Consider the following 26,762-nt stretch of genomic DNA (forward strand, 5'->3'; position numbering starts at 1 on the left):
AGGGTTCAAGCGTGAACAACCTCCTAAGAGTGAACTGCGTGAACAGATATGGACCATTGATTTCCTTTTTAGTTGTTAAGGGTAGGATTGTAATTATATAAAAAATTAGATTTAAATCATTATTTTAATAATTGAATTAAGTTACATCATTCCTAATTTAAATTCATTACCCACATTATGTTTATTTATTAATAACATAATTATCAAAACAAACAACAAATCACCAGATTTCAATTCTAATTTTTATTTCAGATTTCATCACCAGAATTCAAATTTTGATTTTTAAGATCCACGTAACCTTCTGATACGTGGGTGAAAACCGGTGCTTGTAATTGTTTAATTTGATGTTCTTACACAAGTTTTGATTTCGAATTGCCTACTCTTGATTAGATTTGTGTTTTGCAGGTCTACCGGAGTTTAAGGAGCTTTTCGGGAGCTTTACAGGTCACCAGAGTGAAAACGGGACCACCGGGATGCAAAACGGGTTAACCGGGCTCAAGAAACACGAAAAACAGAAAGAAGAGTTTCTGGGCACCGTCGCCGACGCCCATATGGGCCGTCGCCGACGGCATGTGCAAACCACCGTCGCCTGAAATTCACCGTAGACAGGGAACTAGGCCGTCGGCCAGAAGTGGAGAAACAGGCACCGTCGCCGACGGGGCTTCAGGCCGTCGGCGACGGCTCGTCAATTGTTGGATCGCGAATTTTGTTTGTTTGGGGGTTTGGAACGAATCAAAGGGGGTTGTTGGCCATTCAAGACGGGAGTTACACATTATTGGGAGTTTGAAAAACATTCTTGGAGCCATTATCACCCACCATCTCATCTCTAATCCATCTACCATCCATCCTACAACCCGAATTCTGATCCGAATCAAAACCCTAGTTTCATCACCACTACAATCATTCTTCAACCTTCCATCCATTCAATTTCTCCACCACAAACCCTAACCATTCCTTCACCTTAAAGCTTCATGATGATCCAATTCAAGTTTATAACATCCGGTGATCAAGTTTCTTCGATCATGCGCGGCTAATTCCTCGGAGGTTTCACCCCGGTGTAGGTTAATTGTAAGTCTAGGGTTAAAACATTGTTTTTGGATTGATTTTGTGACAAATTGCTTCTTGATTTGAAACTTATGATAATTATCTTGCATTTGTATTGAATTCGTAAACCGTCGAGTGAAGATTAAACTTGACTTTATGAAATGTTTATGTGCAATTATGCCTTGTCTAGGTTAGAGTTTACATGTTCTTGGTAACGAAGTGCATTGTGGTCTGTTCTTTGTAACGTTGATAGCTCTTGGCACCTAAGCCATGTAACACTAAACTCGTTAATCGTTTTTGCAATTGAATCAATCTTAAAACGTGTAGGAACCCTAGGAATGCAATTACCGAACCGGGTGTGAACCTTGTTTTCTTATTTTTGTTCAAACAATCATTTCCACTTCTTGCGTTTAGTAATCGTGAGTAATTAATTTAGTTAATCATTTTAGTTATTCTAATTCACAACTTCCAATCAAACAAAAACATAAAAAAACAATATAGCAAGCTTCATAAAAGTGACAACTATTTATAATTCAATCAAATCCGCACACAAACCACATACTCTTCGTGGTTCGACCCCTTGCTACCACTAGCTATTTGTTAAGGGTAATTAGGGTATATAAATATTATCTTTGACCGGAGCGCGACACTCCGATCAAATTTTGGCGCCGCTGCCGGGGAGTGCGTGCGCTTTGTGTTTGGATATTGTTTGAAATTGTGTGATTAACTGTTTAATTTGTTTTGCTTTCTTTTTGTACTGTCTTTTTCCTTGTTACGCGGGGTGTGTTACTTGTGCAGGTTACAGGTAGTGCATGCGTACACGAAATTCCGGGAGGACTTCACCTCTAGTCTACGAACCGGAAATTGAAAGACTCGCAAGAAGAAACCTAGCAAGCCGGTTAGAAGCAACTCTTGCTTCTAATCAAACCAACCAAACACCACCACTCACACCGACTATTGAAACCGATTCAATGGCAAACCACAATTCCAACCAAGAATTTAACCCAAACCAAAACCTCCACCCAAATCAATTCCAATCCCGAGGAACCTTTTTCCCCGCTCAAGAGCAACCGGGTGGTAACACCAACGCAAGACCACCCACTCCACCTTTCCGAAACCAAAACACCAACAACACCCAACGAACACCTCAACAACAACCTCTTCACCGACAAGCATCGTTACCTATTCACCTTGATGATCGGAATGTCAACTCCGATCGAAGAGGTAACCGTGATCGCGGCAATCCCGTAAATGAAGACCCGCTTTTCAACATCAATGATTTAAGGAATGCAATTCCCGATGACGAACCGTATAGTGTTCCCGGTTATCAATCGCCGGAACACGTAAGCATTCATACGGAAAATTCGGACGATGGGGGGTATTACGATGATCGAGCTAATGATGATGAAGATTGGGGCTACGTGAATAGGGGAAACGTATACAATGCTCGAAGGTACGACGATGAGGAGTTTGGGTCTCAAAACGCCAATTATGTTGGGGAAGATGATTATGGGTACGAAGGTGGAAGAAACGATGGTTATGGGAACAACCGTCAACCACAAAACAAAAACCAACGAAACCGGAATGAAGGGTTTTACAACAACAATAATAACAACAACAATGTAAACCCTAACCGGATTCCTCTTTTTGTGGGAGGTGGTAACCCGAGGGATAATCGAAGAGAGGAGCGAAGGGATGAAAGACGGGATAATCGAAGACCGGTCGATCAAGAAGTTAATGGGCCACAACGTCGCCAACAACCTCCACGGGGAGTAAATGACCGTTTCCGACCAATAGTGACCGAGAACAACTCTCCAATAGTATGCGAAAGGAGGATGTTTGATTGTAAGCCGCATTACATCAACATCCTTCCCCATTTCAACGGGAGGTCCAATGATGAGCCGTACACCCATTTAACGGAGTTCTCGTCTATTTGTGATACTATTGGAGGACATAATTTCGCACTAGAGGAAGTGAAGCTTCGGCTATTTCAATTTTCATTGAAAGATAAAGCAAAACAGTGGTTCTTTACACTTCCGGCCAATAGTATTCGAACTTGGGAACAAATGCAACAAGCGTTTTTGGATGAGTACTATTCCATGGCCAAGACCGACGATGCTAGAGATGAAATTCGGTCATTTCGTCAACTTTCAAGTGAGCCTCTACATGAAGCATTCACCCGATTCAAAGAACTCATGAGGAGATGCCCACATCACCAAATAGAAAAATGGGAATTGGTGAAATGTTTCGTACGGGGTTTGGATGATGCAACTTGGAATCGGCTTGAGACGACAAGCAATGGTACACTCTTGAGCAACCATGAGGATGACGATTGGGAATTTTTCGAGAGGATGAGCAAACGATCCAAACAAAAAGAATCGGCCGATAGAGCAAAAAGGCATCCGGTTTCCCGATCACTTCCCGATCTCGATTCCAAGGATAGGATTTCCACCTTAGAGCGGGAAATAGCTCAATTGAAGAAAAAGAAAGAGGTGAACGCGGTTCAATTTGAAGTGTGTGAAGATTGTGGTGATATTGGGCATAGCACCAAGCAATGCCCAACGGGGTCGAGTGACTACACCGAGGAGGTAAATCAAGTGTATGGGGATCGAAAGCAATACGACATGAATTCCAACACTTACCATCCGGGTTTGAGAAATCACCCTAATTTCCGGTATGGTAACGCCTCAAATCAAATGAATCCGAATTTCCAATCGGGTAATCAAGGTGGGCAAGGCGGGTCCTCATACAACAATCGTCAAGGTGGTAACCAAGGGGGTTACCAAAGGAATTACAATCAAGGGGGTAACCAAGGGTATCAAAACCGTGAAGGTAATTATCAATGTGGTTACAACCAAGGCGGAAATGGGAGTAATGCTTCTAACTCCCAAGGTGATGATTCGATTAGTTCGAAATTTGATGCTATCATGAATGCTGTGAGTACTCTTACCAATTCACACCATGAGTTCAAGGCCGAAGTGAAGAAAGAGTTTGAAGTGAGGGATAAATCTCAAAAGGCATTAGAGAAGCAAGTGGGGCAACTTGCTCAAGAGATGGCTCAAATTCGTGGAAGCGGAGGAGGACTTCCAAGTGACACCACGGTGAACCCTAAGCATCAAGGGTCGAGCTCGAAAAACACACGTGAGGTACCAATAAATAAAATTTCTTTACGTAGTGGTCGAGTGATAGATAATGGTGTTGAGCCACCACCACCCAAGTTTGTCGAAGGGGTGGTGGAAGATGCGAGTGATGATGAAGAGAATAACGGTCAAACGGGTCAAAACAAAAATGATTTAAAATTTAATAAAGATACACCCGTTGCGACCGTTCCCATCCCAAAGGCTAAGGACAAGGGTGTGGAGGGTAATACCGCCCCTTTTCCCGAAGCTCTTTTGGGACCATCTAAGAAAGTGGTAAACAAAAGAGGCCCACATCAAGAAGAGATGTGGGAAATTTTTAAACAAGTTAAAATTAACTTACCACTCTTAGATGCTATCAAACAAATTCCTTCATATGCGAAATACTTGAAAGATTTATGTACCCAAAAGAGAACTCACAAGTTTCCTAAGAAACTTGATTTAACCGAAAATGTGAGTTCAATTCTTTCGGGTGCACTTCCGCCAAAACTTCAAGATCCGGGGGCGCCCATTATTTCAATACAAGTTGGTGAATTTAAAATGACAAGGGCACTTTTGGATCTTGGGGCGAGTGTGAGTATCTTGCCGGGTAGTTTATATGACCAATATGATTTTGGTCCACTTCAAGTGTCCAACACCACCGTGGTGTTAGCCGACTTGACCCCTAAACTACCCCGTGGGATAGTCACGGATGTAATAGTCAAGGTCGAGGACTTTTACTATCCGGTGGACTTTCTTGTATTAGATTATGTTTCTTTGGACCGAACCAAGCAACCAACGGTGATCCTTGGTCGACCATTTTTGGCAACATCGAATGCCCAAATTAATTGCAAATCGGGCACGGTCGACATGACTTTTGGTAACCGTCGGTTGCGGTTAAATGTCTTTTCAGGATTAACGGATCCTCTAGTTGGCGATGAATGTTATATGGCGGACATCGTTGACGAGTGTATACCTCTATGTGACACTAGTGTCGAAGAGGAAAACACAATAGATGAGTGTTTCATGTTTGACAGGTTGCAAGGAGAAACAAATCGGAGCATGGATGAAGAGATGAAAGAGTTGGAGGTTATGGGGCCAAAAGAAGGAAGGCCCACTTGGACACATCAAGTGGAAAGTCTTCCGGAAAGCATAGATACGAAGTTGAAGCCGTCATTGGAAGAACCTCCGGCATTGGAGTTGAAGGTGCTACCCAAGCATCTTAAATATGCTTATGTGGGTGAAGGTAGCACGCTCCCGGTCATTATTGCATCCAACTTAACCGGGGAGCAAGAAGAGAAGTTGATGAAGGTATTGGTCACCCATAGAGCCGCTATCGGGTGGACCATTGCGGATTTGAAGGGAATTAGTCCCTCGGTGGTGATGCACAAAATCATCACGGAAGATGGTATGAATCCTTCTCGCGACACACAAAGAAGATTAAACCCGAATATGCGAGAAGTGGTGAAGAAGGAAGTATTGAAGTGGCTAGATGCGGGTATTATATACCCTATCTCGGATAGCCAATGGGTGAGCCCGACACAAACAGTTCCAAAAAAGGCGGGTATTCAAGTCGTCACAAACGACGCAGGTGAAGAGGTCGCCACTCGGCCGGTAACCGGGTGGCGTATTTGTATTGACTATAGGAAGTTGAATGCCGCAACTTCCAAAGACCATTTCCCTTTGCCATTTATTGACCAAATAGTTGAGAAATTGGCCGGACAAAAATTTTATTGTTTTCTGGATGGTTATTCCGGATACAATCAAATTGCTATACATCCGGAAGACCAAGCAAAGACCACTTTTACTTGCCCATATGGTACTTTCGCATTTAGGCGAATGCCGTTTGGACTTTGTAATGCCCCCGCCACCTTTCAAAGGTGTATGATGAGTATCTTTTCAGATATGGTGGGGGAGTCTTTGGAAATCTTCATGGATGATTTCTCAATATTTGGGTCATCGTTTGATACATGCCTTGACCAACTCGAAAAAGTTTTGAAAAGATGTGTTGAGAAAAATCTTGTTTTGAGTTGGGAGAAGAGCCATTTCATGGTTCAAGAAGGGATTGTGTTGGGGCATGTAGTGTCGAGTCGTGGGATAGAGGTTGATCGTGCAAAGGTGCAAGTTATTTCTACTTTACCTTATCCCACGAATGTTAAGGGTATTAGATCGTTTTTGGGCCACGCGGGGTTTTATAGAAGATTTATAAAAGGGTTTAGTGATATAACCAAACCCCTATGTAAATTATTGCTAAAAGATCAACCGTTTGAATTTAACCAAGATTGTCAAAATGCCTTTAATGTGTTGAAACAAAAGTTGGTTGAGGCCCCAATCTTGCAATCACCGAATTGGTCGTTACCATTCGAAATTATGTGTGATGCAAGTGATTATGCGGTGGGGGCCGTGTTGGGTCAAAGGGTAGACAAGAAACCGGTTGCCATTTACTACGCAAGTAAGACTCTCTCGGATGCACAATTGAATTACACAACTACCGAGAAAGAGCTACTTGAGGTGGTATATGCGTTTGATAAGTTTCGTGCTTACATATGGGGTACTAAGGTCATTGTTTATTCTGACCATTCTGCAGTTAGGTATCTCATGGACAAGAAGGATGCGAAGCCAAGGCTAATCAGATGGGTTCTCTTGCTACAAGAGTTTGACCTAGAGATTCGAGATAAGAAAGGGAGCGAGAATGTGGTCGCGGACCATTTGTCTCGGTTGAGTGTGGAGGATTCTTCCCGTGAAGAAATTAATGAGACTTTTCCAGATGAGCAAATTTTAAAAGTTGGAATATTACCATGGTATGCTAATATTGTCAACTATTTGGTTACAGGTGACTTGCCGGCTCATTGGGATAGAAGGAAGAGGTTGCACTTCCTATCTCAAATCAAGTATTACACGTTGGAAGAACCGGACTTATTCAAGTTTTGTCCGGATCAAGTCGTTCGAAGATGCATACCCGACGAGGAGATTCCTAGCGTCTTGATGCACTTGCATTCATTTGCTTGTGGGGGCCATTTCAGTGGTCACAAAACCGGGCACAAAGTGCTCAATAGTGGCCTTTATTGGCCGACTATTTTTAAGGATGCTTTTAATTTCGCTAAAAATTGTGTTGAGTGTCAAAAGTTAGGGAGTATATCAAAAAGGGATGAAATGCCCATGCAACCGATCCTTATTGTAGATATTTTTGATGTATGGGGGATCGATTTCATGGGCCCATTCCCTAATTCGCATGGCAATTTATACATTTTGGTGGCGGTCGATTATGTATCCAAATGGGTCGATTGCCCCCAAAACAAATGACCACACCGTTGTTTGCAATTTTGTTCAAACGAATATAATTTCTAGATTTGGGGCCCCCCCGGTGATCATTAGTGATGGGGGATCTCACTTCAAGAATTTTAATTTTGGCAAACTTTTGAAACGGTATGGTGTTGATCATCGAATTGCTACTCCCTACCACCCACAAACAAGCGGTCAAGTCGAGGTTTCCAATAGGCAAATAAAAGAAATTTTGCAAAAGAGCGTTCGACCCGACCGAAAGGATTGGTCAACGAAGTTGAATGATGCTTTATGGGCTTATAGAACGGCTCATAAAACACCTATTGGAACCACTCCTTATCGCTTAGTTTATGGGCGAAATTGTCACTTACCAGTTGAGCTTGTGCATCGTGCTTGGTGGGCTATAAAAGAGGTTAACATGAAATATGACGATGCAGGAAAGGAGCGAAAGTTAAAGCTTTGCGAGTTGGAGGAGCTTAGGAAAGAAGCGTACGAGTGTGCCTCAAAGTACAAGGATGACATGAAAAGGGCACATGACGCGAAGTTGAAGCCAAAGGAGTTTGAAGTGGGTCAAAAGGTTTGGCTCTACAATTCGAGGCTTAAATACTTCCCCGGAAAGCTAAAGAGCAAGTGGATGGGCCCGTATGTGATTACACGGGTCGGGAAACTTGGAGATGTTACAATTAAGGACCCGAAGGACGGGTCGAAGCAAACGGTTAACGGTCACCGCCTTAAACCATTCCTTGATGGTAACGAAGAGAAAAAGGACGCAAATGTGGAGTTGGTATGTTTCTTGGTAAGCGTGCCAACATATGAGGTGAAGTAAAAGGGCCGGTAACACGTTTTGTAAAGTTATGTATACCTATTTAATTGTTTGTGTATTTGGATGTGAATCGTTTCCGGTGCATACTAACCTTTCTTGATTGTGTGAAGTTCGGGCACGCCAAACGGGTCATGAAGATACAAGGTATGTTATAGACTTGATTTGGTGCATTGAGGACAATACACGACTTTTTGGGGGGTGGTAGGGCCGTTAACGGTTATTTGTTTAAAAAATTTTAACTTATAAAAAAAAATCACAAAAAGATTTTTAATAATTTTTAGGAATTTTTAATGTACATAGTCCCTTTATTAAAACTTCATATTTTCTTCCCATAAAAAAAAATTAATTAAAAAAGTGAAAATACAAAGACCGTCGCCGACGGTCTACCTTTGCGTCGCCCACGGTGCCTGTAATCTTCCGTAGCCCCAAATTGTCCGTAGATAGGGACTTAAGCCGTCGCTACCCAAGTCACCAAACACACACCGTCGCCGACGGTGGGTCTGTCCGTCGCCGACGGTCCCTGGGTGATCAGCCGACGCTGGTTCGTTGTTTAAGCTCATAATCGCATTAAAACCCTTTATAGGGTATCCAAACTTGGCCCGAAACATCTTTTTACCACACATATGACCCGTACACCTTATCTAATGCCCCAAAACATCCAGTAACCTTCATCAATTCTGCATTCACGTTTCTTTCTCTCTCTCATACCCTTCTTCTTCCCCAACTCAACTCTAGAAACCCTAAACCTTCTCTTCTTCATAACTCTCTCAATTCTCCACCAAATCGCTCGATTCTTGAGTCCATCTTGAGTGATTTTCAGAGAAGAACAAAACCCCCATAACCAATTCCATCAATTCTTGCTTGATTGCAAGATTTCTGGACGTGTGTGTTAGGGTTCTTGAAGAGTGTTCATCCAAGTTCTTGTTTTTACACTTTTCTTTAGTTAGTCTTGTCAATCTTCACTAAAGGTATGAACTTTCACTCCATTTATGCATGATTTCCATATATTGTTGTGATTTCTTCCGAAATTTTAGACTTATTGTTTAAGAGTAGGTTGTTTATCATAATGTAGGATGTTTAAGCATAAATTCAAGGGTGTTTGCTTGATTTGGGTGGGATTTGAGCATGCTTAGTTTTAGTGATACGATTACACTAAGATTTTGGCATGATTGAACATAGTAGTGATGTTGAACATTGTTGAACCGAGATTTTTTTTTATTGAAAAATCTTAGGAATAAACGTGTTAGTCAATATAGATGATAAAATGAGCGACTTTAGAAGTTTAAAAAGCGATTTTTCATCCAAAATTGGATTAAAGTTCAACATTACATATCATGTTCAAAGTTTGAGATTGTTGAAGGTTGGAATGTACTAATTGTTGTTATTTTTTGTCTTGTGATTGTAGTCATGTTGCGTGGAAGCAAGAAGGCAAAGACCTCCGGTCAAGGTTCATCTTCGGGAGCCGGTTCGGGTTCTGGGGTGTATCAAAGACGATGGGAACAACTTAGTAATGTAGAAGAAGGCGATGGTCAACTTGAAAGACAAGATTGGGCTTGGGAAGAGGCGAAGAACAGTGGGTCGGCTTCGAAATGGAAGGAAGAGAAAACAAAGGCTCTTTCTAGATACAATAATAAGAAGTTGGAAGCCAAGATGTGGAAGATGGAAATGGTTACGGGCATTTCAAAACCCGTACCCGACAGGGCGGTTTGTGAACGTACGGTGGATGTCGAAGAGTTTAGGAAGATTGGGATAGTGCAAAGGTTCGAGAAACTCGGTTGGGAGCGAGTGATTGATTGGTGTGATGACATCACCAATCGGGTATACTTGGCGGCAGTTTGTGAGTGGCTATCCACTCTTCGTTTTGAACATTCCGATAGACCAGCCCATAGGTGGAAGTTGATTGGGAACATTGGGAAAAATCAAATGGTGATGTCCTTCGAGCATATGAATGCTATAGCGTGGTTTGACTCGCTTGGGGTCGACGCATACGATTATTATGGGTATGATCAGTTTTTGGATAACAAGAGGAATGATGCTGACCCAGTGACTCTCTTGGAGGATACATTACCCGGTTCTGGGGGTTCAGGTAACGCAAGGGCAGATATGTCTCTGATGGGAAAGATATTGCAAGGTATCTCGTTGGAGAACATTATGGTACGGTTTGGAGACCGTGGAACGGTGAAGGCACCCGACTGTCGGGTGGTGCATGCATTGTTATATGGGACGCCCAAGCTCTCGTGGCGTCAAATTGTTATGATTAACACATGGGATACACGAGAATCGTTTAAACGCAAAATGATTCCTTACCCAAGATTGATCAGCGCCATGATTCTCCAACAAAACGCATTACCTCAAGACTCACTATGGGTATCCAAACCCATTGATCAATTCAACTTTGCCTCTATGAGGCGACATTGGAACATAACTGTGAAATCTTTTGGGCATTTGCACACGGTTGAAGATGAGCAAGGGGATAGCTATCGGTTTAACGACAAGGAGGTTGATGAAGAAGGTGAGGAAGAAGGGGGCGATGAGGAGATGCCCGATGTTGAGGAGGACATTGATCCTTCCGGTCCACGGGGACCGAGGCGTAGGTACCGGAAAAAGCATAGGGAAATCTCTGCCAATGTGGCAGATTTTGTGAATCAAAGACAAATATCGTCGTATCGGTTGTGGAACCGTGCGGATCAAGCGATCTACGACAATGTGTCGGCGGGTATTGGTGAAGCGAGAGAGTACCATGCTAGTCGGAAAGAATGGGAAGAGGCGCAAGGGGCGTACTCACAACAACAATGGGGTTTTCAATCATCTTTCCGCGAGAGGGTGGAAAAACAGTTGGAGGAACAGCAACTGCAACATGCGTTACAACAATCTCAAATGGAACGCATGATACAGCTGCAAGAAGAGGAAAGGGCCCGCAGACAAGCGTGGGAGGAAGAGGATGCTAGGCGCCGGAATGCACAGGCAGAGTTGGACCAACGCCGATGGGGGGCGTTGGCTTTCTCCAACCAGATGGCAATTAATAATTTCAAGGTACTCCATGACCAAGAACGCCATCAACGAGATTATCAAGCCGGGCTTCCATATGCTGAACATTCGGGGTGGACTGATTACCCCAACCTTCCTCATCCGCGAGGGCCAGCCGATCCAATCCCTCACTGGCCCGAAGCAGTCGGCTCGAGTTTCGTTCCCATGCCATACCAACCGCCACCCCAACAAGAGTCAAGCCCGTTGGATAACTATAGGGATATGTTCGAGGCCCTTACTGGTTATCCGTACCAGCCGAACCCGCCAGTGAACCCTAATGAAAGATATCAGCGGTAGAGGCGAGGTACGTTTTATTGTTGTTGTTATATAATTTTGTTTATTTTCATTTTTCTCGTTTTGATTATTTAAATTATTGCCTAGTTAAATGAACTTTGTGGGTGTGTTCTCTATATAACCCTCACGAGACCGACTCGTCCTCCCGAGCTATCGGGAGGTTTAAAGGGCTTGCGTGCATATGCTAAATGCCGTCGTGATTCCTACGAAAGTGAGTTAGGTTTATTGTTGTTGTAAAATATTTTCCACATAAAGTCAAAAGTAAAATAATGTATGGCTTGGTAATAATTTCATAAAAGTGGTAGAACTAGGTAACTAACAAATTTTGATGGTTGTGAGAAGCATGCTTCTACACAAAGGTTAAGATTTGTAGGTACACTATGTTCGTGAGACGACCGCTTTGTTGAAAAGATGAAGAGCACACGAGGAACTAGCGAAAAAACCAGGTGCATACGTTTCTTTTTATCTTTGATTTTTAGTAGCAAATAAGTGGATTGTAAATTGTATTTTATTTTCCGGAGTGTAATTTTGGGGAGGTTAACCGTGTCACATCCCTTGTGCTTTAAAAAAAAAAACTCTAGTTCTTACACATTGAGGACAATATGTACCTCAAGTGTGGGGATGGGGGAGTAGTAAAAATTTTCGATTTTGACCCGTTCATTTAAATACTACACATTGAGGACAATGTTTACCTCAAGTGTGGGGATGGGGGAAAATTTCAAAAATTTTTCAAAATGTCTTGTTTTCAAAGCAATCTCAAAAGCACAAGTAACCAAGTCAACGAGGGATGTCACAACTCATTTGGTCTTTTGTCATGGTCAAGTTCAAGTTAATAAGCATATCGGGTATTTAGCGGGTGGTTATTTGAGAATAATTCGCCTAAGGAACTAGCAATGTATGCATATCACATATCATACCCTTATACGTGAGGTTTGAGCCCTTTATACATCATAGATTCACATTCACATGTTTCTTTGTTTGAGTGGGCCATTAGTCGCGTGTTGTAGAACTTGCAACTTTAGATACATTTGAGACTATAGACCAAATACAAGCACGAGAATGATTAAGGCATTAGGTAAACCTTTTTCTCTTTAAACCATTTTTCTATCCTTACCCGAACAAACTCCTTAGTTGCCCATTTTGAGCCTAGTCCTTTCGTTTGATCACCCACTTAGCCCATAACCATAAGCCTTTTCTTTTTAAACCCGTGTGATGAAAATTCGATTATAGGAACTTAAGTTTGTATAGTTGTGATTCATTTGTATTGAAAAAAAAAAATTTCAGAAAATGTTGCGAAAAAGAATGAAAAAGCATTGAGAAAAACACAAAAAGATGTGCTAGTAGTTTGTTGAATAAAAGGCGAAAGTTGTTGCCTCATAGTTGATGTTTATATTTAGTCTTGTTAGTTTAGCGGTTTGTAAAAAAAAAAAAAAAATCGAATTTTTCATCACCTTAGTCACTTTAAAAATATCCTATTCCTACCCTTCGCCTAGCCCCGTTACAACCCCTCAAAGACCTTTTGACTTGTGCTTAGTATTTGTGTTCGATAGTGGAGAATGACTGAGTTGCAAGCCTATGCGGGTACGTGTTCTAATCGGTTTTGAGCGATTAATTGTTGAAATGCTAATACATTATACATGTTAGCTAATTTTTAAGCCGAGTGGAGAGCACATTGTGAGGGATATGCATGAGTTGTTAGTTTTACGGGCGGGTTAATCTTGGGTAACCATTTGTGTATCCAAAGCACGTTACCATTAAATACATTGAATATTGTAAAGAGTTTGAACTTTAGCATGACATTAGACCTTAACCTTTGTCTCGGGACTGAGATGTATATTCGTTGTTTGACCCACGTGAAGTGCAAAACAGGTTTGCTTGAGGGCAAGCAAAAGACAAGTGTGGGGATGTGATACGTGGGTGAAAACCGGTGCTTGTAATTGTTTAATTTGATGTTCTTACACAAGTTTTGATTTCGAATTGCCTACTCTTGATTAGATTTGTGTTTTGCAGGTCTACTGGAGTTTAAGGAGCTTTTCGGGAGCTTTACAGGTCACCAGAGTGAAAACGGGACCACCGGGATGCAAAACGGGTCAACCGGGCTCAAGAAACACGAAAAACAGAAAGAAGAGTTTCTGGGCACCGTCGCCGACGCCCATATGGGCCGTCGCCGACGGCATGTGCAAACCACCGTCGCCTGAAATTCACCGTAGACAGGGAACTAGGCCGTCGGCCAGAAGTGGAGAAACAGGCACCGTCGCCGACGGGGCTTCAGGCCGTCAGCGACGGCTCGTCAATTGTTGGATCGCGAATTTTGTTTGTTTGGGGGTTTGGAACGAATCAAAGGGGGTTGTTGGCCATTCAAGACGGGAGTTACACATTATTGGGAGTTTGAAAAACATTCTTGGAGCCATTATCACCCACCATCTCATCTCTAATCCATCTACCATCCATCCTACAACCCGAATTCTGATCCGAATCAAAACCCTAGTTTCATCACCACTACAATCATTCTTCAACCTTCCATCCATTCAATTTCTCCACCACAAACCCTAACCATTCCTTCACCTTAAAGCTTCATGATGATCCAATTCAAGTTTATAACATCCGGTGATCAAGTTTCTTCGATCATGCGCGGCTAATTCCTCGGAGGTTTCACCCCGATGTAGGTTAATTGTAAGTCTAGGGTTAAAACATTGTTTTTGGATTGATTTTGTGACAAATTGCTTCTTGATTTGAAACTTATGATAATTGTCTTGCATTTGTATTGAATTCGTAAACCGTCGAGTGAAGATTAAACTTGACTTTATGAAATGTTTATGTGCAATTATGCCTTGTCTAGGTTAGAGTTTACATGTTCTTGGTAACGAAGTGCATTGTGGTCCGTTCTTTGTAACGTTGATAGCTCTTGGCACCTAAGCCGTGTAACACTAAACTCGTTAATCGTTTTTGCAATTGAATCAATCTTAAAACGTGTAGGAACCCTAGGAATGCAATTACCGAACCGGGTGTGAACCTTGTTTTCTTATTTTTGTTCAAACAATCATTTCCACTTCTTGCGTTTAGTAATCGTGAGTAATTAATTTAGTTAATCATTTTAGTTATTCTAATTCACAACTTCCAATCAAACAAAAACATAAAAAAACAATATAGCAAGCTTCATAAAAGTGACAACTATTTATAATTCAATCAAATCCGCACACAAACCACATACTCTTCGTGGTTCGACCCCTTGCTACCACTAGCTATTTGTTAAGGGTAATTAGGGTATATAAATATTATCTTTGACCGGAGCGCGACACTCCGATCACCTTCATATTTCAATGGTATACACATGTGTACTTGGATATAAATAGAACAGTACACATGTGTACTCAGCATCGTACATATGTGTACAGTAATTCACAGGTGTACATCAACATTCAATACAAATTTTTTTTTTCTGAGATATCACAAAAACAGACGATATACACATGTGTACATCGCATTAAAAAGAGGGCAAAATCAGAATACACATGTGTACATCGCATTTAAAAAAATAATTATTTTAGTAATTGAATTAAGTTACTTCTTTTCTAATCCTTGATTTGATTTGTGAGAGATTTATGCAATCAATTTAAGAGGATAATTGATTACTTGATTTGTGAGAGATTTATGCAATCAATTTAAGATTGAAATTACACATATACCCTTTTTGTATTTAATTAAATGGAAAAAGTTAACCAAACAATTACCATCATGCCACTCACTTTAATCTCAAGATCATAAAAATCAAGGGCCTAGATCAGTTCACGCAATTCACTCTTGGGATTTTGTTCACGTTTGAACCTAATCCTATATATATATATATATATATATATATATATATATATATATAGGGGAAGGTTCTATGCAGAACACTAAATATTGCGAGAACACACAGAACCCAATGAATCACCCATTTTTTCAATTCGAAAAGCCTATAAAGCAATTAAAAATGTTACAAATGTAAGATTTATTGTTTCCTACACCAGAATTCAAAACAGAATATGAAATTTTTTCACTTTTTGTATAACCTACACATAAGTAGGTTATTTGTAGGTTAAATTACCAACATGTATGTAGGCTATGTGTAGGTAAAAATATATGGTTTTTTTATGTATACATAAAACACATATGAATGTAAAAAACATAAAATTTTATAAATATTAACCTTAAATCCCAAAATTTAGTGTTTTAGAGTTGTTTTTTTGTTCTCGCAATAGTTAGTGCTCTGTAATGATCCTCATCCTATATATATAGGGGACCGCTAAAATGAAAACCACTTCCAGTTGTAAGAACCATGAGAACTACATCGTACGGGGCGAGTTGGACCAAATTTTTTTTCATAAACGTAGATGCGTGTATTATAAACACATTTGTAAAAAAAATTCAAAAAAAATGTCGTGTGTGTAGTTTTGAGCACCACAAGTTTGTGTTTACGGGTACCGTAAACAATTTCACGTGTTAGTTTGCTAACAATTTCATCCCAATCACTTTCTATACATATAAACTTACAACTTGCATACAATTCCATATATTTACTCTCTTAGGCATTTCATCGAACACTTGGCGGGTTTCACATTTGTAAGACATCATTTACAAGCTTTTAAAGCATTATTCCTACTAATTCTTCACATAACTTTCACTTTAATTTAGATTCAAATCAATAACCTATAACATCCATTGTTATAAACATCAAGTATCATCAAATTAGCATAAACTACATCATCATTCATCAAAAATACACATCTATTGAACATGAGTGATCATCTTTATCATCATCTTCAGTACTACTACAAGTGGGTTTTTCCCAAATCATCATCATAGTCGAAATTAAACATATTTGAGCACCTACACATTCATCATAACAAACATTCATGTTCAATCTTACACTATATTTTCGGATTACATAAAACCCACTTAATCAAACATCATCAAAACACCATATTCGACTTACATGATGGTAGAAACACTTAAGTGATCGACATACCTGGTTTATGCATTCGTTTAGCCCTTCAATCCTCTTTCAATTTGATGGATTTTGGTGATCTAGGGTTTGACCCCCTTCTCCCTTCTCTCCTGGTCGAACATCGACTCCCACACACCCACTGAGTATATGTTTTTGGGGTTTTAATTTTAATTTAGTTAAACATAAACTTCCCCCCTTTTTGACAACCTTGGCCCCTCTAGTTGTTACTTGATCACAATTGTAGCAAATTCCTTTCCTTGATTGTTTTCTTAGACATTTAACCAAGTTTAATAACTTAGTTAGTATATTTATTTAATTAAACATGGTACCGTTCTAACGAATTTTAAAATTTGCGTTTTGGGATGTTACAATAAGTTTTTGGGTTTTAGATTGGGCTAGGTTTAATTTTAATTTTTAGATCGAACTTGCATCAATATTATCATTATCAACATTTGGAGTTGTTTCATTCAGAATTGTATCATCATCACAAAAATTCTTAATAACCTAACAAAATTCAAAATATCGAAGCACAAACTAACCAAGAAATCAAACTACCAAAGTACAAGAAGAAAAAAATACTCACAAACAATCTGCGGATTTTGATCGGTCGATGTTGGTTAGAATTTTGATCAGTTCTGTGGCTGAACTGCTGCTTCTACTTGTTCGAAAATCAAAATTATGACCAGTTCTGCTTGACTGCTTGTTTGATTTTTATCAATCTCACACAGGTTACACTTTGTCGAATTTTGATCAGTTTCTGCACTTTGTCGCTGGTGATGTTATGGAGTTAAGATGCTTGTGCCTTGTACGACGTTTGGTTTCCACTAATATGTTACCGCGCCCTGCCCTACCCCATATTCAAAGGGTTATTATTTGTTTTGGGCTAAAATATTAGTTGGGTTGGGACTTGGGCTTACATAACAATTGGGCTTACATTCAAAGGTTTATTATTTCTTTTGGGCTAAAGTATCATTTTTTTGTCAGGGGTATCCTCGTAGTTGTTTAGGGGTATCCTCTGTATAAAACTGACAAAAAAATACACTACCGATACAAAGTTGAATCGTGGCCTATGTTACGGCTCGTTAAATGCTAGTTCCGCCCCCGATGTCATTCAACAAATACTTCTGGTTGTATAACTTGACTACACCTTTGCAAAACTTGTAGAAACTCTCTCGTGAAGTTCTATCAGACATCTTCATCTATTCATGCCACATATCGCTACTAGTGCCGTAAGCTAATTAACGAATTTTTGACGTACACTTTTGTAAACTGGTAAACCCCTTTCACCTTTAGCATCCCATAATTTGCCAAATCGTTGGCTATACATAAGAAAAGACGATGACTCATTCAAAAACGACGTCTAAACATTTCATTCGTTTATACTAGGTTTTAGGCAAAGTAATCAACTATCAACCTATCGTGGGCACCTATATTTTTGGCAAAAATATAGATTACACTAAAATATAAATCACACTAGAAAAATAACAACACTACAAAATATAAACAACACTTCAAAATATAAATCACACTACAACATTAACAACACTACAAAATATAATAAAATTACTAACAAAAAATAATAACAATAATAAAGTACACAAAAAATAAAATAACCTTCAAAATCCCTATTAAATATTGTAATATTGTTGACGTGTTCTCCATTCGGATGAGGTTTCTTCTTCCTCTATAATTATTTGTGCCATTTCCCTTATCGCGTTCAAAAAAAAAAATTCGTTGATTTCGTCCAAATAAGTTGGTGATGCCATGGGGTGCGATGGTGACGCCATGGGGTGCGATATATAATTTAGAAGGTGTAGGATATATAGAGTTGAGAGACGTAGAGAGTAGAGAGAATAAGAGAGATTTTGTAAAAAAATGTTATGATTTGGGTTGTTTAAATAGAATTTAATTAGGATTTTTTATATAAAATTCGGACCATTACAAACGGTCAAATTCTTTTGGAAACTGAAAAAATAGAACGCGGTTGTCATGGATATTTTCACACGCGATCCACATTGGTTCAAGGAAGGGGCGGTGTAGTGATGGATCCACGTCCCATGTGGCAAAGCATGATCCAACCACGACCCCTATACCCCATAGCCTCAATGCCTCATAGCCATCTACAATTTCAATTTTCAATAATTCATCGTATACATCACTGAGAACATAAACACAAGAGAACTTCACAAACAAAACACACTCTGGAAACCTTGAATAAAATTACTAGCAACAAAAACCAGTATCTTAAATGTCAATGTTTTTTTGTTGATTAAATCATAATCACTACAACCTCTATGATCATTAACAATTAAATGAATCCCATATCATTTCATCTAGTAAATAAATTTAAGACATCATTCATATCATTTTCTTAGTTTTGACCATTCACAATCTGTTACATACTCAGCTAAAAAAATTACAAACATAATCTATCAATTTGCAAGTTATAAACTGATCACATGTCAAACATTATCACCAATAAATACATTTCCAGAAAAAAGAAAACCAGAGATTTGTGTATCTCAACTATATATGGTCCCGTTTCAACTTTTTTATAAATAAATCAACTTTTTAGTGCAGTTGAGACATGAGAACTTTATAAATGCATATACCATTCTACCTCATTCAGCTGATAATCATGAAATCTGCTTATTTTTAACATGATGTGTTACAAATTCATCCATTTAAATTACCAACTTCTTCTTTCATCTTTTAGCGGTTTTATACATATATAATATATACTCATACACCTAATCAATCAAACAAATTTCAAAACATGCAAATGGCTAGCAACATAAGGGAAAAACATGTTGCAGTATTTGCATTCCCTTTTGCCTCACACCCTGCTCTCATGCTAACCCTGGTCCGTAGACTAGCGTCCGCAGCCCCTGCAGTTGCATTCTCCTTTCTCAACACTGAAACTTCTAACCGGGCTTTGTTCGCTGAGCCTGGTTGCGACAACATTAAGCCGTATAATATATCTGATGGAAAGCCAGAGGGTTATGTTCCTGTGGGAAACCCGGAAGAGGGTATTAACTTGTTTCTCGCAGTGGCGGAGGATGAGTTTCGGAGGGGTGTTCGAGTGGCGGAGATGGATACTGGGCTGAAGATTACTTGTATCGTGGTGGATGCTTTTCTTGGGTTTTCCGGTGATATTGCGGAGGAGATGAACGTTCCTTGGGTCGGGTTTTGGCCTTCCGGAACTTGTTCTTTGGCTGCACATTTTTATACTGATCTCATTAGGGAAAAAACTGCTCAACTTATAGGTATATGTTTACCGTTTACGTATTCAATTCGATATTTGGTATATAAGTAATATAGTACATCGCTACTAGAAAACTGGACAATTGCGACCTAAGTAACAGTTATAAAATTAGCGAGCGAAAGTTGGATATAATATATGAATTTTTGAGTTACTATCACTATGTCAAATATTATATAGTGTGTGGATTAATTAACTGGACCTACAAAAAAAAACATCCTTAAGATTATCCGTTAAATTAAGGTTTGTTTGTCACTGTTATTTTTGTACTTGTTTGCATGAGAGAAGAAGCATATATTTGTTGTAACAACATTTGTGTACACAGTTTCTACTGGACCCGATGGAGAAATTGTCGATTTAATCCCAGGACTAGAATCGGTTCGCCTAGGTGACTTACCAAGTGGAGTCGTGTCAGGAAACCTCGAATCACCATTTGCAACCATGCTACATAAAATGGGAAGAACGCTAGCCAAAGCGACTGCTGTTCCCATAAATTCTTTCCAAGAACTAGACCCTGATCTAACCAAAAACCTGTCTTCAAAGTTGAACAACTTTCTCAACATCGGTCCCTTTAATCTCATATCGAAGGAAAATACAGCATCAAAAGTTGATGAATTTTCTTGCATGAAATGGCTAGATAATCAAAAGACAAGAGCAGTTGCCTACATTTGCTTCGGGACATTTTTCAACCTTCCGCCACAAGAACTTGTCGAGTTAGCTGAAACACTCGAAGAGACCAAAACCCCGTTTCTTTGGTCAATGAACAAAGATTCCTATAAGCATTTCCCTAAAGGTTTCTTGGAGAGAACAATCGCTAACGGGACTGGGAAAGTTGTACCATGGGCTCCACAGGATCAAGTCTTGAATCATGTTGCAATAGGGGTGCTTGTTACACATGGTGGATATAACTCTATGTTGGAGAGTATAGGAGCTGGTGTCCCCATGATATGTAGGCCATATTTGGGGGATCATTACATAAATTCTTGGATGGTTGAGAGAGTTTGGGGGATCGGGTTGCGAATTCAAGGCGGGAATTTTACAAAACATGCGACGCGTCGCGCTTTGGAACAAGTTCTCTCGTTGTCCAAAAGCATGGATGAGAAGATTAAAACATTGAAAGATCTTGCTCACAAGGCTGCTGCACCAAATGGGAGTTCTAATCAAAATTTCAAGACTTTGGTAGAGGTAGTTTGTGGTGCTGGCTTACACCTTGAGCCTAACTTTTAAACTTCACTCAATTACTCTTATCAATATTTGCTAGTTGTTCTCTTAATATTGTATTGGTTTGAACAACAATATTGTAAAATGGCGGCAATGATATTGAGAAACTTGATTCTCAATATTGAATCACTAAATATAGCCTTATAGATAATGAAAAGGAATTGAACCCCATAATTTAAAGTAAATCACTGGGTAAGTCACTGGTTTGCGCAAATCTCACCTTTCGGCTCAAGCTTTGGAAATTACTTAAATGGTCACAACCGAGGATAAACGAGCTAATCTGCTCGCAAACTGCTCGAGATCATCTCGCTAAAATCTTTAATAGAGATGAGCGAGCCCGAGCCTAAAATAAGCTTGTTAAATAAACGAGTCCAAGTTCCATTTGTCGAGCTGTCTCGCAGGCCTGGAATTCATATAACTTTTATTGAACACATTAAAGGTGTAAGGAGTGGTTAAACACTTAGAGTGGCAAACTAAAAAATCAACCAATGAGAGTTTGTCATGTCAAAATGGTAAAGTATGCTCAAAAGTGTTGACAATGGTTAGACACTTGATGAAATGGTAAACTATTTAGACTAAAGGGTATGGTTCGGCTCATCCCCAAGGGGATGAGCCTCCACGTAGGCGCCACGTAGGCGGCTCGTGGGGGATGAGCCTCCATGATATTTGAGGGGGATGGAGGATGGGGCCCCACCTCATTATTTTATAATTTCCTAAGTTTTAATTTAATAAGTTAATAAAAACTTTATAAAAATTAAAAAATACAACATAAAACAACATAAATAATTTCATTTCATAACATAAAAAAAATTACATTTCCTAAAAAGAAATTACCGGAAAATAAAAAATTACATTTCATAAAAATAAAAAAAAAACCTACGACGTCCATTTTTTCATCACTTCTTCCTTCATCCTCCGATAAACCACTCGTTCCTCCTCCGGAACCGAGTCGAGATCCAACCTCATAATCCTAAAACCCTCCGCTCGAGCTTGGTCGGCCGACACGGTTTTCTTGTGAGTGTATTTTTCGGCCGCGAACTCTTTGAACGAACGGAATTCGTTTATCAACTCGTCCATTTTCGCCGATGCCTTCGAGCCGCCCCCTCCACCCGAGCCACCCCCTCCACTCGAGCCGGCCCCTTTGCGCTTTCCGGCCGCCTCTTTTTTTGCTTTGTCCCTCCCGGTGGGACGTTCCGCCTCGTGAATGGGCAACACGTCCTTGTCATCTTCCGGGTCGTCGTTTATGTCGATTTGACAACGAGCGGTGGAGCCTCCCGCACTATAACTTCCGGACTCGGAAGTTTTAGTCCGTTTGGCGGTTGCTACCACATTTGGAATCGGCGTCCATTTTTGTTCTTTCCTTACTACGTTCCATGCTCGGAAGTGCGGGAAAGGCTTTGGATTTTGAGAGTCCCATTTAGCGATAGCAAGGTTAAGAATGTCCGACTCGTTACTCCCGCTAGGAGGACAAGTGTAAATTTGGTTATAAATTGTGTTAAAGTTATTGATGATCTTGCTCATTTTACGCCACTTGCCCGAGACGGCTTCTACATCACGATCCGAGCTATGCTCCATAATCTCATGAAATTTAGCCGTTGCCTTCTTCCAAAAACTATCACCCGTTTGATTGTTTCCTAAATTTTAAAAAACAATGCGTTAGTAAAAATAAAAAATAACAATTTTTAAAATTTAAATTAAAAATTTAAACTTTGGTTCACACCGACTATCGGGTTAGTAGAGGACTTAGCATACGCTATTGCTAGCGCCTCCTCCTCTACTTTCGTCCAAGGTCTCCCCTTCGCTCTCGAACCGCTTTTTGGCGCGGTTTCGGGTACGTTTTCAACCTTCTTCCCTTCCCCCTTTTTCTTTTCGGTAGAGCTCTTGCGGTGGCGATTCGGGGACGACTTCTTCATCATCATCATCGTCAAGGTGAACCGGTTGGGAAGTTGGCGGTTGCGATTGGAGTTGTTCAAACGAGTTGCGTTGCATGATTTGTTGTAGCGCTTGGTATTGTTGGAGTTGTTGAACTTGAGACATTTGTGAGAATGCGTTGGGTGTTTGTTGGAAACCCGAAAAAGGAAATTGCGGAGCCCCCCACGATTGATCCATACTCGGAGTGTAAGCGGGGGTCGAAAAAAAGTTAGTTGGTTCGGGTTGTAATTATTCGGGTTGGGGTTGTTTGGGTTGAAATGATGCATGATTTAGAGAAAAAGGTATAAAAAATATGGAGTGTTTTTTTATAAAAAAGGAAGAGAATTGGAGAAGAATGGGAGTAGAATAAGATAGAATTGTATAAAAATGGATGAGATAGAGGGTATTTAAATTGAAAAATGATTTTTTTTTTAAAGAAAAGTGCCGTTGCAAACGGCTAGATTTTTGAAGTGGGGCCACGTCTCATTCGGCTGTGGGGAGCCGTTTGGGCCGAGCCGACCCTCAGGGGGGCGGTGTGGGGGACCGGCGCCGGTCCTAGCCGGGCCTAGCCGGCCCCCATACCCTTTAGTCTTAAAAAAAAAGGAAAAAAGTGTGATTGGTTGAGATGACATGGACCCCACCCCACACACCCCCTCTCTCTCTCCTCCCCTCCCTCTCCCCGCATCGGTGTTCCTCACCGATTTCTTCCCCATTTTCGGCAACGCTTGTGCGGCAAAAGAGTTGGCAGTGGTTGCCGCTCGGTGCCGATGTGTTTTGCCGCTGCCACTCCGGAAATTATTATTATATATAAAAAAGTGCTAAAAACTAAATAATATATATTATGTTATATTTAAAAAGTCTAATTAAAAAATATATAAAAACTAATTATAAATATATATAAATTAATTAAAAAGTAAGAAACGAGTCGAGTATAAGACGAGTTCACCTTGATAAATCACTTACAAACGAGACGAGCTGGTACTTAAATGGCAAAACATAACGCATTTCATCCCTTGTATGGATTTCAATTAAGTTTTTTTTGACCTTTTTCTGTTATTTTTTTCCATTTTATTGAAAAAACTCCATTTTTCCATTGGCCAACCCTTTTTATTGAAAAGACAAAAAGTAGATAATAAATTAAGGGTTCTAATATTAACACATGAGAAAAACTTATTTACACATAGCGTATACGGGTTGTATAATGTTATACGGCCCGTATAGAATATAAAAAACTAACAAAGTCTGTGCCAGCAGACTTTGTCAGTTTTTTTAAGGGTTATTGGATTTTAATAATCCTAAGTTTCACCAGTTGGCCGATAATAATCCCAACTTTAAAAATTCCCTCCAATAATCCCAACTTGTAAAACGTTGGCCGTCATTGATCCTTTTCAAATATATAAGAATTTGGTGTCCTCAATAGATTCAATTACACCTAGAGACTCCTTAATTGATTTAAGTGCACATATGTTAGAAAGTGATTAATGGCGGCCAAAGTTTTACAAGTTAGGATTATTGGAGGGAATTTTTAAAGTTGGGATTATTATCGGCCAATAGGTGAAACTTAGGATTATTAAAATCCGATATCCCTTTTTTTAATTCCATACGGGCCGTATAACAGTATACGGCCCGTATACACCATGTGTAAATATTTTGCCTGGTTGTATACAATGTATACGAACGTGTATACGGGCCGTATACTATTATACGGCCCGTATTCTTCGGAAATTAGATTTTTCTGAAAGTATTTAAGTGATTTAAGGTGTCAATCACACGAGTTATTTTACAGTCGTGAGGTGCTCAAACCTTTCTAAAAGTAGAAAAAATAAAACATTAACAAGTAACAAAGATTGAAGAACAAAAAAATGTGTCGTATGACTGTAATAAACAAGAAGCTATCAACGCGGGATTACGGGCATGTTGTTATTCTTTATTTAATATTTACAGAATAAAAGGAAGGGTGAGGCATTTGATGAGAGTTGTAAGGAGTCCGAGTCTTCGGTTTCATCAGCCTGTACCGAAGAAACCAAATTCGCAACAATGAGTCTGAGTCCATTGTTGTTTGTGAATGTTTCGAATCATCATAGTGGTCGGGCTTCCAATGCTCACACAGGGTGATAAACAACACTGATATGAACACAAACCAACTGCTTTATCTTGAGTCGTCGGGAAAACTTTTCCTCAGGGGAGGGTGAGTAGTATGAGTCTGAGTCCATTGTGGTTCGTGAATGTTTCGAATCATCATAGAAGACATGTCGGGTTCTTCTGCTAGTTATTCGGAATATTTCGAATCATCATTAAAATTAACAATGCGGTCTTGATTGAAGACGTAATTGCAAGATTGTTTGTCGGGCTTCCAATGCTCACACAGGGTGAAAAACAACACTTGACGTTGAAACCGGTTTTACCTCATGAAAAGGAAAGAAACAAATGTTTTTTAGAGAACCGTTGGGATTCAAGGGTTTATGAGTCAAAGTTAACATTTAGATTCAGATTCAGATTCAGAAAGCAGATGATTAGTACTTGGTTTATTCTCTTTAATCTATTAGCACGATCCTTTTTTGTCACGTACATGCGTTTAATTCCCAACATACTCGTTTTGTCACGTACATTTCGTAAGAAACTTTTCGTGCACTGAACCTTCAGTTGTGTACGCAAATTCACCACCAGTTTCTACAGCACAAGCACATACACAGGGAGAATGTTCTCGAAATTGAAGGAAAAGAAAAAATTGTTGCTGATGTTTTTCACTATCAGGATTTTGTTGGTTTATTTCCAGGTAGGATTTAGAATGTTTGAAGTATTCTTGGTTCAATACCAACTCTTCTGAAAGACAAGAATACAACGTTCATGTATCACAAGGAATGACCGATCTAAGGCTGAGATCTATATCTTGGTTTGAAATAGGTTTAATACCAACTGCTCGAAATCCCTTTCATTTTTTGATCCTTCTAATGATTAAAGAGAATAAACCATTATCACTTCCAGATTCGCTAATTTCACAGTTGGGTCCATTCTTTAGTAGTGTTTGTTTGAGAACCTGATTCAGATACACAAATTCATCACCGGTTTCTACAGCACAAGCACATACACAGTTAGGGTTTAGAATATTTGAACTATTCGGATTTTGTTGGTTTGTCGGGTTCTATAACTACAATCCTTCCAACATTATTGAAAATTAACGTAAACACCGCATTCGAAGATCCTTGCATTGGATACAATTTTTTGGAATTTGTGGATCAACATAAATAATTGAAATAACTCGCCATTCTCTTGCACCTTCAACTATGTTGGTTCGGTTTAGTTATTTTCCGACTGTTTCAGTTATGATTCAATAAAAAATATCTGATTGAGAAGCACTAAAACGGTTGCGGTTGTCCGTTCAAGTTGAGCTTCCTGATGCAATTTTTTGGAATTTGTAGATCAACATAAATAACTGAAATAACTCGCCATTCTCTTGCACATGTATACGTTGATTGTGGCTTTAACTTGCAAGATACATGGATGGAATTGGGTCCGTCGCATGATAGAAGATTCATATCGTCCGTTCAAGTTGAGCTTCCTGATGCAATTTGTTGGAATTTGTGGATTTCAGTTGGTTCAGATCTTGGAAGTACCGAACAACAGAAATAACAGCTTTGTGGATTTGAAATCCGGACGGAATCTACGAAGAAACTGTTTGAATTTGTGGATTTCGGTTGGTTCAGAAATTTAACAAGAGAAGCAACTAAAAAAAATACAACTGATTACTCGGTCGAATAATGGCCAATAATCCGTTCATTATCTGTGGTTCCAATG

At 39.7% G+C, this 26,762-nt stretch overlaps 2 protein-coding genes across 2 annotated transcripts; one reads left to right on the forward strand and one right to left on the reverse strand.

Annotated features, from left to right (window-relative positions):
* Positions 1-19,260: 19,260 nt before the first annotated feature.
* On the forward strand, positions 19,261-21,241 carry LOC110873558 (kaempferol 3-O-beta-D-galactosyltransferase). Its single transcript, XM_022122508.2, has 2 exons — positions 19,261-19,839; positions 20,161-21,241. Exons 1-2 carry the CDS (start codon positions 19,350-19,352, stop codon positions 21,060-21,062), a joined length of 1,392 nt encoding a protein of 463 aa, XP_021978200.1. The 5' UTR covers positions 19,261-19,349; the 3' UTR covers positions 21,063-21,241.
* A 691-nt stretch (positions 21,242-21,932) lies between these two features.
* Positions 21,933-22,631, reverse strand: LOC110870451. The gene has a single exon (XM_022119631.1). The coding sequence runs from the start codon at positions 22,629-22,631 to the stop codon at positions 21,933-21,935; it is 699 nt and encodes a 232-aa protein (XP_021975323.1).
* Positions 22,632-26,762: the final 4,131 nt, after the last annotated feature.

This window comes from Helianthus annuus, chromosome 8, assembly GCF_002127325.2.
Source record: "Helianthus annuus cultivar XRQ/B chromosome 8, HanXRQr2.0-SUNRISE, whole genome shotgun sequence".
NCBI lineage: Eukaryota > Viridiplantae > Streptophyta > Magnoliopsida > Asterales > Asteraceae > Helianthus > Helianthus annuus.

Bases quoted from the DNA above. Each gene is read 5' to 3' on its own strand.
- LOC110870451 (XM_022119631.1), bottom strand. From the start codon at position 22,631: ATGGAGCATAGCTCGGATCGTGATGTAGAAGCCGTCTCGGGCAAGTGG.
- LOC110873558 (XM_022122508.2), top strand. From the start codon at position 19,350: ATGCAAATGGCTAGCAACATAAGGGAAAAACATGTTGCAGTATTTGCA. The intron at 19,840-20,160 runs GTATATGTTTAC...TTGTGTACACAG, and splicing joins AAAAACTGCTCAACTTATAG to TTTCTACTGGACCCGATGGA.